General features: G+C 41.8%; 1 protein-coding gene across 2 annotated transcripts in view; it reads left to right on the top strand.

Moving 5' to 3' along the window:
- Positions 1 to 4,498: 4,498 nt before the first annotated feature.
- The window catches only part of LOC309497957 (sialic acid-binding Ig-like lectin 14), a 216,727-nt gene continuing 206,234 nt past the window's right edge, over positions 4,499 to 14,991 (top strand). Inside the window, exons 1-3 of one of the 2 annotated variants that reach the window (XM_082168386.1) lie at positions 4,499 to 4,603; positions 4,963 to 5,026; positions 5,153 to 5,515. In XM_082168386.1, the coding sequence (XP_082024512.1) occupies positions 4,978 to 5,026; positions 5,153 to 5,515 (412 nt within the window). In that variant the 5' untranslated portion in view covers positions 4,499 to 4,603; positions 4,963 to 4,977. Of the gene's footprint in view, positions 4,604 to 4,955; positions 5,027 to 5,152; positions 5,516 to 14,991 lie in introns of both variants that reach the window. The other variant, XM_082168387.1, reaches the window with a different exon arrangement.

Here is a 14,991-nt window from a genome sequence, read left to right as displayed (position 1 = left end):
TTCCCAATGAGGAACTCTGCGAACCTTTCGCAGGCCCATGTTGATGCTAGCGCCTCCTTCTCGATCTGGGCGTATCGCTGCTCAGTGCTGCTGAGGGCTCTCGAGGCATACGCCACAGGTTCCCACTCTGTGTCTGTGTGCCGCTGGAGAAGAACGGCGCCCATCCCATATGAGGAAGAGTCGGCGGAGACAAGCGTTTCAGCGTTAGGGTCATACAATGCGAGCCCTGGGGGTGTCGTCAGATCTTCTTTTATGTTATCGAAGGCCTGTTGTTGTTGCGGCCCCCAGGCCCACATACTGGACTTTTTCAGCAGGTCTCTGAGTGGTCGTGTTTTCTCAGCCAAGTGAGGCAGGAACTTCCCCAGGTGATTTGTCATCCCCAGGAAGCGTCTCACCTCGCCGACGTTACTGGGTGCTGACATAGCTTTTACAGCGCTCACTTTATCAGGGTCAGCACTGACGCCTGATGCCTCAATGACCTGCCCCAGGAACTTTATCCTGCTCTTAGAAAACTCACACTTGTCGTTGAGCGTCACTCCCGCCTCCTGCAGTCGTGACAGTACTCTCCACAGTCTCTCATCATGCTCCGTCTGTGTGGCTCCCCAAATGAGCACGTCATCCATCTGACACAGAACACCCACTAGGCCCTCCAAGATGCGTGACATGCGCTTTTGGAAATGTTCTGGTGCTGACGAGATCCCAAAGCACAGGCGATTGTAACAATACCGCCCAAACGGAGTTATGAAAGTGGTCAGCAGAGTTGACTCCTTGGACAGTGGAATCTGCCAAAAGCCTGCGTTGGCGTCTAGCTTTGAAAACACTTTGGCCCCAGCGAGCTGTCCTAAAGTGTGTTCAACTGAGGGGAGGGGGTGCTTCTCTCTCATAACTGATTTGTTCAGCTGTGTGAGATCGGTGCATATTCTCACCTTGCCCGTGCGTTTCGGCACCACCACCATAGGCGCACACCATTCAGTGGGCCCCTCCACCTTTGAGATAACTCCCTGCTGCTCCATACGGTCCAGCTCCTCTCTAACTTTTGGCAGGAGTGGGAGGGAGATGCGCCTGGGAGTTGAGAGGGAGAAAAGCTGAGCGCCTGGTTTCAGTACTATGTTGTACTCGCCCTCCATTTTACCTAGTCCACAGAAAAGCTTAGGGAACTCCCTTTTTACTGTCTCTTTGGAGTCCAGGCTGACGTTATTTATTCTGGTGACCAACTGCAGTGCCACTGCAGCAAGCCCGCCTAGCAGTGGTGTGCACAGCCCCTCCACAACGTAAATTTCCTCTTTAGTACTTTTACTGTTCTTACTGAGAGTGGCTGTGAACTTGCCCTTCACATTCAGACGAGTCCCTCCTGGCCCCAGCAGAACCCTCGTTGACTTCTCCAGCCTGCTGAACTGGCCCTGGTTATACAGCATTTCCGATATAGCAGTGACGTCTGCGCCAGTGTCAATTTTAAAGCGTGCATTGAGATTCTCCACATGTATGTCTGTCATCCATGGGCTGTCATTTGCGTCCGCTGACAGTGAACCCAGAAATGCAACTTCCTCACCAGTGTCCTCAACCACTGTAGCTACATGCATTTCACACATCCTTTTGGTTTTGCACACTCTGGCGTAATGTCCTTTTTTTCTGCAGTTATTGCATATTACCTCTTTAGCTGGACATTGCTGTTGGCTATGCCATCTTGAATCACCACATCTGCTGCATTGTGCCTGTCTTTCCTTCAGTTTTTTTTCTGTTTGCTTGTATTGTGGCTTGGGTTGTTTTGCACGTGCGCCGTTGCGCTGTCGCGCGTGCACGCTGTCAAGCTGAGCGTTATTAATATCTGCTTTGAAGTTCATTTTTAGCATTTCTTGTTGCTTCTTCACCTGCTCGCTTTGTCGAGCTCTGTTAATTGCTTTCTCTAGAGTCAGTTCGGGATCGAGTTGTAGCTGTTCTGACAAGCGTTTATCTCTCAGACCCACAACAAGTCTATCTCTCACCATTTCGTCATGCAGAGCCCCGTATCCGCAGTGCTCCGCTAGACAGTGCAGCGCTGTGTGAAAGCTGTCAGCCGACTCGCCCATTTCTTGCTGCCTCTGGTTAAACTTTGCCCTCTCGAAGATCACATTTCTGCGTGTTACAAAGTGAGCATCCAGCTTTCTCTTAACTGTGTCGTACTCACTCGCTTCCTCTGGGCTGAGGTGCAGGGAAACCAGTATATCCTCCGCCTCCTCCCCCATTGTGTAAATCAGTGCATTCACTTGATTTTCGTCCGCTTGTGTCTCCAATCCAGATGCAATGCGGAATCTGTCGAAGCGTTTAATCCATTTTGTCCAGTCTTCGGCTTTAAATGTGAACTTCTCTGGTGGGGAAACTTGAAACTGATTCATTTTGCCGTCCGTGAGCTCGCTAGCATTAGCGTTAGCCCCAAACTTTCGGTAATCGGCAAAGAGAAAACAAATAACGTTGAACAACTAGCCTGCGTACTGCGTTATCTCTTATTTCTTCGACGTTCGTTAATATCACGTTTTTGCTTCTGACACCATGTTATGTGGTTTTAGGTACACACCATAACCTTTATAGGAGGCTCAACACAAGGATCACCACAGTACGTCCATTGAACCCACGGCTTTAATGATCCCCCCCTCAACAACCACCTACACAAGGTTCCTACCCCAGTAGTTAACCTGATACTACAAATTCCACCGCTGAATCCGGAGTGTCCACATTCAGCCAGGTTTCGGTGAAGACAAAAGCCGAATTCATACGGAAATCTCGGCTGGTCCGTAACAGTAGATTAAGCTCATCGATTTTGTTACTGAGGGAGCGCACGTTAGACAGGCAGACAGCAGGGAGAGAAACTCTGTGTCCCCGCTTCCTCCACCTGTGGAGAGCCCCCGCTCTCCTCCCTCTCGCTCGGCTGCGCCGCTTGACTCTTGTCACTGACTTAATGATATCCTCCTCAAAAGTCAGGAATTCAGGGATCAAGCTGGCAGGCTTTGTTCCCCTGATGTTCATAAGCATGTCACGATTGTAGCTAAACCGCATATTTAGAAAAACAACAGCGAACAACAGCAAATCAAACAAACAAACACACAGCACTGAAACGCCGCAGCTGCCCTGCATAATGGGAGGCGCCACTCATAAGTCACATGATTACCTCTAAACTTTGACTTGGCTAGGCATGTTGCATATTAATTGTTCTAGAAACCTCAAAGCATATTTTATGTTTGTGTATTTTGTGCTACTCCAAAATGATGTTCTAGTTGAGGTCATTTTTAGTGTAGGTAGGGCCCTTACATAAACTCAAGCCCTGAGGCCCCAGACCCCTCAGTCCTGCCCTGATTGCATTTATTTGTGCTACTGTTTGTAATTTGGTCATTTGTTGTTTTATTACTGACTGTAGAAAAGCTCCTTAGCGTTGAGCCCTGTAAATAAAGCAGATTTCCTTTCAAGACCTGCCTCTTTTATTATAAAATAAAGTTTTGTTACAGGGAAAAAATAAAATAATGTTATAACTCTGGGCCCACCAGGAATTTCACTTGGCCCACCTTATATCTCAAAGCTGGAGACGGGCCATGTGATCAGTTCACGTGCCACGATCTGTCACGTCACATTTAGGAGAGCTAAAATGATATTTATTGTTTGAATTTCATAATAAAATTGATAGAATTAGAAATATACTGTTTCATATCATATAAACCTGCTCTGTCTTGTCTGTTGGTGTCAATGTTCTCTTTGCTTCGCGATTTTTCACTGCGTGATAAAATGCACGTGCCGTGAGAGCGTGTCAGTGTCAATTGTGTGAATCTCATGTTGAATGCGTGAGAGTTGGCAGCTCTGCAAGTTGTTATCTTCTGAGCTATTCTGAGATGTGTCTGAAGACCGCGGTCTTTTGCTTCAAATTTAATAGCACTCCATTATGATCGCTGTTGATGAGGAGATTCATATGATCGAGATTCACTAATGCGTACATGAGTGTGGCAGAACTGACTCCTCCCCCCATCAAGACCATTTTTATTAAAGGCAAAATAAAATATTTATTAAAACTTTTTTTATTTTTAAGGTTCTTAATGACTCATTTTTTATGAAAGTGACACATCAGTAATACATCAGAAACAAACATGAAACAAAACAGCAGTATTTGCTGAAATCTGTTCTGCTTTCGGTTTCACTCAATATCTTGGGTACGAAAGAATCTGCAAGCTATTTAGTCCTGAATTTCCCATGTTTCTTACTGTAATACTATAATAGCCAACCTTTAAAAGTAAGAAACGCAAATAAATGAAATGTAAATTTTTCCTTAACAGATTGCGTTTTAAATGTGATTCAACACTTATTCCTGAATAATATTTAATAATTATTAAGCGTTGAGAATTATTATTTCTACACTTAGTCTCACAAGATGTTTCAAATAAATATAAAGAAATGTTTTTTTGAATATTATTCAATAAGCTTCATACTGATAAGCATATATTACTCAGTCAGGCTATGGTTATTTAGTTCGGACTGAAAGGGGAAGTGGTAAAACTCTAATAGAAGTAAAGACGTGTTGTTTTCACACACAGATCTCCCTCTATCCAGTGTAGAAGAGTCACAGTCGCTCTTTCACTCTTCTCCGGTAAGTCACTTACACACAACACACTAAAACTTCTGTCGTTTAGAGATTTTAAGTCTTTTGACACTCAGGTTGTAAACATGTCCGAGATGAAACTGTTTTTAATCTTTATAAAAAATTATTTAAAATTTTTCAGTGATTTAGAGTTTTGATTTAGTAGCCTGTATTTTTTCTCATGACATTTATCTCACTCATGAAAACAAACATTTTCTTAATATGAAGAACCTTTTAATAATCTAAAGAACATTGTTTTTTCCCTATAAAGAAGCTTTTATGGAATGGAAAGATTAAATGGATGTTAAAGGTTCTTCAGTTTATTTTAAGAGTGTATATGATTGTGTGTTTGTATTTTCTGTTGTAAGGTGGAGTGAATGTAAATGATGGAAATATCTGTGACGTTCCTCCTCACTGGATGTCTGATACAAGGTTTCATTCTTAGATTATTCCTCTGCTTAATTAATATTCTGAAAGCATTTCCATATGAAAAAGTGCAGCAGTTTATTCTGCATGTTAAACTCTGTGTGATCAGTTCCTCTTGTCTGTGTGTTTTAGGAGTTTTTTGTGGCTTTAGTATCAGTCTGCTGGAGAAAGTAGAAGCTCTAAAAGGATCCTGTGTTTTCATACCCTGCACATTTGATATTGGTCAACAATATGTAACAGAACTCACTGAAGATGTAAAGAGAATATGGTATAAAGACGGAAACTCTCCCACTGTAGTGTTTGACTCCAGTCGCCCCGACACTGCATCGTTAAAAGGAGAAATATTTGGCACTCCTACAGAGAAAAACTGCACCACCCGCTTCGATAATGTCCGTCAGAGGGATAATGGGTCGTATTACTTCAGACTTGAAGGCAGCAAAAACTTGAAACATAGCTACACCGAACCTAAAGAGAAAGTTGAAATTGCTGTCATAAGTGAGTGTCATTGTTCATGCTGCTTCTATCTAAATGTAAGTGTGGTGCGGCTATTAGTAACATGATTGTGCGAAGCGTCTGGTGACATTCACTACCAGTTATTAACTTGTACAAAAACTGTCTGTTATGTTGCTTTATATTGCAAACTAGTAATTGTTATCATATTATTTTGCTTTATTATCATAAACACACTGGTTTGTAGTGCAAATAGTTTTACCAGTTACCAGTTTTTCAATCAATCAATCAATCAAATTTTATTTATATAGCGCCTTACAACAATCTGAAAGGTGCCCAGGGCGCTTTCCAGAATAAAAACAAGAAACACAGCAAACAGCAATAAATAAAAGCACAAATATACATAAAAACAACAATCGAGTCAGTGGCTACATATCGAAAGCTTGTCTGAAAAGATGTGTCTTTAACTGCGATTTAAAAACACACAACTCAGTGATGCTTCTCAGCTGTCCCGGAAGTGCGTTCCACAGCTTTGGGCCTTGAACGGCAAATGACCGGCCTCCAAACTTTTTATACTTGAACTTGGGTGTGACCAGCCTGGTGTGATCTGAGGAGCGCAGAGTTCTGACTGGTTGGTGAACCATTACCAACTCCGTAAGGTAAACAGGGGCCAGACCATTGATGGCCTTAAACACAAACATCAGGATCTTAAACTCCACCCTGAATCGCACTGGGAGCCAGTGGAGAGAGCGGAGGACTGGGCTGATGTGAGAGCGTTTGGAGGTATTGGAGAGGAGACGTGCTGCAGCGTTTTGTACCAGTTGGAGCCGATTGAGGAGTGATTGATTAAGTCCAGTGTAGAGGGCATTACAGTAGTCAATCCGCGAGCTGATGAAGGCATGGACAGCTTTTTCAAGGTCAGCTCGGGACAGAAATGGTTTGACCTTACTGAGTAGTCTTAGCTGGTAAAAGCTTGCTTTCACAACTGCACTTATCTGTTTTCCAAAAATCATACCACTGTCAAAAATAACACCCAGGTTTCGCACTGCCGTATCAAACCGAGGTGTTGGAAGACCAAAACTGGGGGAACTGTTGGGAGAGTCCGGGGTGAACAAGATGTACTCAGTCTTTTCTTCATTCAGGTGAAGGAAATTCTGAGAAAGCCATTGTCTGATGTTGTGAATACAGTTATGAAGAGGATCCAGTGCAGAACGGTTACTCAGAACCACGGGAAGGTAGATCTGAAGATCGTCTGCATAAAAGTGAAAACGGACATTGTAATTGGAGATGAGTTGACCAAGTGGCAGCATATAGAGTGAGAACAGTATAGGACCCAGAATGGATCCCTGAGGGACACCAGATGACAGAGGAGCGGCTGAAGAGGAGAGGTCATTAAGCATAACTGAAAAGGTTCTGTTTGTGAGGTATGATGAAAACCATTTGAGAACCATGCCCTGCAATCCGACAGTGTTTTGAAGTCGGGAGATGAGTATGGCATGATCTATGGTATCAAATGCAGCGGTCAAGTCCAATAACACCAAAACCACAGAGTTTTTACTGTCCAGGGCTCCAAGAATGTCATTATGGACCCTAAGTAATGCAGATTCCGTGCTATGCCGAGACCTGAAACCAGACTGAAATTTATCGACAATGGCGTGCAGTTGAAGATGAGACTGAAGCTGGGTGACAACAATCTTCTCCATCAGCTTAGCCAGCAATGGCAAATGAGATATTGGGCGGAAGTTGGACAGTATAGTAGAATCGAGGTTTGGTTTCTTTAGCAGTGGTCGGACAATGGCATGCTTGAGGGCAGTTGGAACAGTGCCCAAACTGAGACAACTGTTTATAAAGGAGACAAGGCAGGGGCCCACAATGTCAATAGCTTCCTTCATAATCCTTGCAGGAACAGCATCTAGAGGGCAGGTGGTAACCTTCAATTCATGGACAGCTTTTTTGAGATCCACAAGGGTAATTGCCTCAAAGTTCTCCAGCACACATTGTACCGCTTGTGAGGGTATGACAGCAGCAGGGGCTTGTGTGATGGCTTGCCTAACAGACAAAACCTTATCCAGAAAGTAGTGTTTGAATGCACTACAGGAGTGTTCAGATACATTATTCAAACCAACAGACACCGGATTTATCACAGAGTTAATAGTGCTGAACAAAATTCCAGGGCGTTGACTATTGCTGTTGATGAGATTGGAGAGGTACTGTCCTTTAGCTTCCTTCACTGCTCTCTGATAGGTGGAAAGGCTGTCTCTAAACATCTCCAGTGACACCTGCAGCCTGTCCTTCTTCCATTTACACTCAGCCTGTCTACACCGACGCCTAAGGGCCCGAGTTGTATCATTGAGCCAGGGGTCTGATGGGCTTTTGGTACCCATTACCTTGTAGGGGGCAACAGAGTCCATAATCTGAGAGCAAATGGTGTGAAAGGAGGAGAGGAAAAGTTCAGGACACATAGGTAATGCCAAGTCAGCAGTAGAACAGAGATCAGAGGCAGTAAATGCAGCAACAAAGTCATTAACTGTAGTAGAGGTAATGATTCGCCGACGTTGGGGGGCAGTGGATGTGGGTGCAGATGGAGCAGCACGGATGTCAAAACGTATGAGAGAGTGATCAGATACAGGAAAATCCAAGACCTCACAGATTGACACTGTTACCCCACGCGAGATGATGAGATCAAGGATATGACCTAACCTATGAGTCGGGCAGGATATGGACTGGGTCAGATCCAGTGAGTGGAGAAGTGCATTAAAATCATTAGCAAATTTATCAGAGGGGCAACAAACATGAATGTTAAAGTCACCACAAATTAGGATATTGTCAAACTTTGGCATGAACTCTGACAAAAACTCTGAAAAATCATTCAAAAAGTCCTTGTTTAATTTAGGTGGCCGGTAAATTATTGCACATAAAATAGGACAGGACAATGTGAGCACAAATACTTGTAACTCAAAGCTAGAGAACCCTCTAGTGGTCAGCTGGCGACACTTCAGTGACTGTCTGTATGTGGTGGCTATCCCCCCGCCCCTACCCGTTTGTCGCGGGGTGTTGAGGTAGAGATAGCCAGAGGGGAGAAGTTCCGAAAAGGCACTAACGTCACCTGGGCAGAGCCAGGTTTCAGTGAGAAAAAACAAATCCAGATTATGAGAGGAAATGGCATCATTGAGGACAAATGTTTTGTTATTGAGCGATCTAGTGTTACAAAGTGCCATACGGAACGTGGCCGAGTTGACAGGCGGCGATGTCACGCGAGGAATAAGACGGAGATTACCTTGGACACAGCTCCGGGTGACTGTTTTTCCGTGGCGGAGACACGCAGATGAAACGCCGGTGTCAGGGCTAACCAACTGAAGCCACCTGTAACATTCCCGCGATCTTCTTACACTGCCAAGCTCCAGTCGATCTCCACACCTCAGCGGCGGAGAATCCAGGTCAGTCCTCAGCCTGACATGTAACCCGCCTCTCCGACCGCGTCTTCTGCGGCGCTTTCTGCCTGATAGCAGACAGACAGGGCATCTCAGAAGAGGAGGAATTGGTGTCAACAGTGGCGATGGTAGTTTGAAGGACTGGGCGTTCAGGAGCCCAATTGATGCAAAACGCAATTCCAGCAGCGTAGTCCGATCATAAACTATAGCCGGTGAAACGACAGCTAAAACAAACAATAGAGAACAGAGTAGCAAGTGGCAAGCCAAACACAGCGGCGCCATCTTGGATTCACCACCTTTTTCTTCTAATCATTTACTAATATGCGGCTTATGAATTGGAAGTCTCGCACATTCACAGAAAATAGCTTATGTCTGCGATGCAAAATGAGTTGGATAATGTTACTGGACATAAATAATAAATAAATCTACTACTGTACAATATGTGCCTTCATTATTGGATATGATTATCCTGTAATGTTTGACTGCATCTCTATGTGTTGTAGATTCTCCACCCAAACCCACAGTGAATCTGTTTAAGGATCAGCTGAAGGTGAAGAAGGTGAAGGAGGGAAGCTCTGTGAATCTGCGCTGCTCGACTAAGATCTTCTGTTCCTCTCGTCCAGCAAATCTCACATGGAGCTCGTCTCCTGAACATCTCCTCAACGAGAGCGTCACACAACAGCAGCGTCAGGAGCAAACTGAGCTCATCTCTGATCTGATCTTCACTGTAACTCACCGTCATCATTTAGCCACTTTCACCTGCACTGTAACACACCAGCTTCAGAAGCAGATCACAAAACAAGAGACCCGTACGCTACGTGTTCAGTGTAAGACGTATTTCAATCAATTCTGACTGATCATCTAGAATTAGAGCTGCAAATCGTAACATAATTGCCTGAATGTTTTTCTTCTCCATCAGATGCTCCTAAAAACACATCTGCACATGTAAGTGCATCTGGTTTTGTTCTGGAGGGCCGTTCAGTGACTCTGAGCTGCAGCAGTGATGCAAACCCACCGGTGCTCAACTACACCTGGTACAGAGACACTGAAGAACCACTGAAACCAGTGCAGAGCGGACAGTACCTGACCATCAGCAACACCGACCCGACACACAGCGGACGATACGTCTGTACAGCTCAGAACGAACACGGCGCTCAGAATGCATCAGTGATGCTGGACGTCCAGTGTGAGTATCAAGAGGCTCTTCTAATTTACTCACAGTCATTACTATATCAGACTTCAGATTTCAGACTTTATACATACACACATATATACTAGAAGTATAAAATATTGCATATAATTTATTTTATATGCAGAGAAAGAGAAAAAGGAATAGTGTAAATAAATACACAAAATATCAATTATACATATGATATTAAAATTATTTTATATATAGGCTATTTTTAAATATAAAAACTTCACTTTAAATATTTGAAAGTAAAGATACAATGAAGGTTTTATATCAGTTTTTTTTACATACATTTTCATGTAAATGTCAACAATAAAAGTATTTAATTCATAAAATGCAATATTAAATAATGTTATTATATATATATATATATATATATATATATATATATATATATATATAAACATAATATATAAAACCTTCACTGTTATTTACTTTAATTCCAAGTATTTAAGGTCAGTTGTTTTGCACAGAGTAGCATTATCAACCGTTAATATAAATGATCTTCGCTTAAACAGTTTTTTCAACCTTTACTGTAAATGTACTATGAACGACAAGAACTAAATTCAAATATAATAAACATGACTTTGTAGTCCTTTAGCCTGCTGACCCTTTTACATGGATGAGAAAATGTGTACGATTTAAAAAGCATTTTTATTTTTGTCACTAATTACTTCCCATAATTACATTAGTGTTATTTCTTAGCATTAATGACTTTACAATTATAGAAAAAATTATAAAAATATTTAAAAAAAATTGATAGCCTACTTTTTTTTCTCTCCATTAGATGCTCCTAAAAACACATCTGCGCATGTAAATGCATCTGGTTTTGTTCTGGAGGGCCGTTCAGTGACTCTGAGCTGCAGCAGTGATGCAAACCCACCGGTGCTCAACTACACCTGGTACAGAGACACTGAAGAACCACTGAAACCAGTGCAGAGCGGACAGAACCTGACCATCAGCAACACCGACCCGACACACAGCGGACGATACGTCTGTACAGCTCAGAACGAACACGGCGCTCAGAACTCATCAGTGATGCTGGACGTCCAGTGTGAGTATCAAGAGGCTCTTCTAATTTACTCACAGTCATTACTATATCAGACTTCAGATTTCAGACTTGATACACAAACACATATATACTAGAAGTATAAAATATTGCATATCATTTATTTTATATGCAGAGAAAGAGAGAGAGGAATAGTGTAAATAAATACACAAAAAATAAATTATACATATTATATTAAAATTATTTTATATACATTTTTAAATATAAAAACTATAAAAACAACCGCTACTATAAATGATCTTCGCTTAAACAGTTTTTTCAACCTTTACTAGGCTTGTAAATGTACAGTGAACAACAAGAACTAAATGCAAATATAATAAACATGACTTTGTAGTCATTTAACCTGCTGACAGCGGACCCTTTTTACATGGATGAGAAAATGTGTACTATTTAAAGGGATGGTATAATGCCCTTTTCACGAGATGTAAAATAAATCTCTGATGTCCCCAAAGTGTGTATGTGAAGTTTTAGCTCAACATACCCCACAGATATTTTTATATAGCATGTTAAAATGGTCAATTTTTGAGGTTGACCAAAAACACACCGTTATGTGTCTGTTCCTTTAAATGCAAATGAGCTGCTGCTCCCGGCACAGGGGGCGGAGCTTCAACAGCTTGCACTCACACAGGCATGCACTGAAAATTTCAAAGACTTTTAGCCATTTATGTTCAAACCGGATTCAGACAATGATGGAGAGACTCAAGAAGAAGTGACAACATGTAGAATGCAACAGAACATTTCTGAATGTTTAGTTGATGAATTTATGTAGCTTATGTGTAGTTATCTTCTGGTCATTGATTAGCATATTCTGTCTTGATAATCTATAAATCATGTTCCGGGGGCGGGGTTTATGTAAATTTAAGGGTTAGTGATGTCACTAATCCTAGAGGAATGTTGTGTAGTCTCTACCAGCCGTTTGTTGTAGTCCTTAAAAAGCAATTGAACTTTGAGCGTTGTCACTTTGCAGTGCTGTTTATGCTCAAACAGCAACATTACACACTAACTAAAGTGAAATCATAATCAACCACCCCTTTGAAAAGTATTTTTTATTTGTCACTAATTCCTTCCCATACTTACATTAGTCTTATTTCATCGTATTAATGACTTTACAATTGTTAAAAAATATTTTTTTGATGGCCTAAATGTTTTTCTTCTCCATCAGATGCTCCTAAAAACACATCTGCGCATGTAAGTGCATCTGGTTTTGTTCTGGAGGGCCGTTCAGTGACTCTGAGCTGCAGCAGTGATGCAAACCCACCGGTGCTCAACTACACCTGGTACAGAGACACTGAAGAACCACTGAAACCAGTGCAGAGCGGAAAGAACCTGACCATCAGCAACACCGACCCGACACACAGCGGACGATACGTCTGTACAGCTCAGAACGAACACGGCGCTCAGAACGCATCAGTGATGCTGGACGTCCAGTGTGAGTATCAAGAGGCTCTTCTAATTTACTCACAGTCATTACTATAATAGACTTCAGATTTCAGACTGAAAAGCTAAAAAATAAATGAATAAAAATACAATTATATTAAATATTTCATACATTAAATAATTTTAATGTATATATTTTAAATATATTTCATATTTTCACTTTCACTTCACTTTTACTGCAAATACTTCCACTAGTGTTAATTCTTTGGGTTTATTCTTTACTATTATTTTACAAATGGGGAAGATAGTCATAATGCTATCTACTGTGACAGCCTGAATTCTGCTGGATGTCCATTGTGAATGCTTGGCAATCAAATGCGACATGCTACAAATGCTGTTAAATATGTGTAACACTTTTGCATGGGTGTGTAACAACTGAGACAAGTCAGACACGAATATTTGTTATAGTTTAACAACTGATATTTAGAACTCACTCGGGGAATCTGTGTCCCAGCCCCCAAAACAGGGCAAGAAGATCTCAGTTACCCTGGTTGCCATGGCTGCGATCAGATAGGATGGTTTTTATGGCTCTTAGGAATGCTAACAAGTAACTAACTCAGCCACAGATATCAGAACAGAGTCTCCTGCGTTCATTTAATCGTAGACAAACTGATCTATAAATGAACATGCATCCCAGAAACTGTGTGAATGATTTACTGGCTTATGTACCATTATGTATATACTTTGATATATATATATATTTGATTATACAACCAAAACGGGACTCTCACTTAATTCTCGCTGAGAAGGAGAGATAAACCTATGTATAACCTCTTGAGAAATGTGTAGACATGTATCCAATCTTCCCACCTCATGACTTTCAGACCTTGTTGCATACTATGGTTTACCAAAATCAGATGTGTGGCGTGTTTGGTCTCTACAAACTCCAATCTGCATTCCCAATTTGTTCATTTACATTACATTTTGCTAACTTTGTGACGCATTAGAATTATAAGGATCTTGAAGATTCTTTTCTTAAACACCCAATGAAAGTACACATTGCAAATGAGCATGCTTGAACAAAGGTCATAAAAAGACATTTTCCCTCCAAAGGAAGACACTTCTTATTGGCTCTTACAGCTCCAAATGGGTGTGCCATCCTCACGCTTTAAAAGTCACTGACCACAAGATCCGGCCTCTTAGCTCTTGTCCTCGGACCTAAACTGCAGCTCCAAGTGAATCCTGTGGGGGGAAGGGGACCCCCTTTCCCCCCCACTGGGCCCTGCAGGCCTCTGCAGGCCGAGTCAGACTGCCTTTCTTAAATCCAACCAAGAAGGAAACGGACAACTCTTGCCTTAAGGATGCCGTGTGTTCCAGCATGGCCTCAACAGGCCCAGGGCAGGAGGCTTCGAAGCATCCAGGACATGTGCTCACTCCAGCATCAAGGACAACCTCAGGAGTTCAGTGACTACATTCAACATGGACGAAGTCCCTCGCAACTCGCACCATGTGCTCTTTGTGTCCTGCCGGCCCAGAGCGTGTAGGCCACTATCTGCACTCCAGCCATGAGAACAGCGACAATACAAGTTCATCCTATCTCCTTCATCCAACGGAGAAGAAAGGATTGCAACTCACACAGTGACATTTGACACTCAAGGACCCAACGACAAATTCAATCTTCAACCACTTCAAGAATTGACCATGCAAGTATAAATTTCATGAGATGCTCTGAAATAAGTTGATGGTTCTTTCCATACTAAAATAGATCTTGCTCCAGAATTCTATTTCCTGCTTCCGGTTCCATAACACTCACCACTTTACCTATACATGTATGGATGAATGAATGAAAGTATGTATGTATGTTTGTTTGTTTAGTTCAGTTATGTTTGTGATTTATTTAATAAAACTTTTGCACAATTCTGAATTTGATTTCTGATCCTCTGTCTGCATACAAAGTCCCTTTTACGATTTTGATCTTGTTACAGTATGCTCTAATTGCTGTACATGCTAAGGAATAATTATCTTTCCGTGACCATGAAAGATACACTTTTCTTAGAATAAACGAATAATCAAAGAGTTCGTTGGAACTGATTAATTGATTGTAATATTAATTGGCTTACCTCAAAGTTAATCTAATTAACTGACCCAAATATTAATAATTAATCATAATTAGTAATTATGGATTATTATTAATATTTCCCCTTTGAGCTAATGTCTTTACAGATGGTGGAGAATGCGGGCATCGTATTAAACATTGTATGCAAGCAGACATTTACATTTATGCATTTGGCAGACGCTTTTATCCAAAGCGACTTACATTGCGTTATCCTATACATTTATACATAGGTATGTGCAATCCCCTGGGATCGAACCCACAACCTTGCGTTGTTAATGCAATGCTCTTACCACTGAGCTACAGGAAAGCGTTGACAGACAATAATCAATCATGTTGTCC

Source organism: Leuciscus leuciscus (genome assembly GCF_965113295.1).
Source record: "Leuciscus leuciscus genome assembly, chromosome: 4".
NCBI lineage: Eukaryota > Metazoa > Chordata > Actinopteri > Cypriniformes > Leuciscidae > Leuciscus > Leuciscus leuciscus.
Note: the sequence above shows the minus strand (reverse complement) of the source record. Positions and strands in the feature narration are given on the sequence as shown.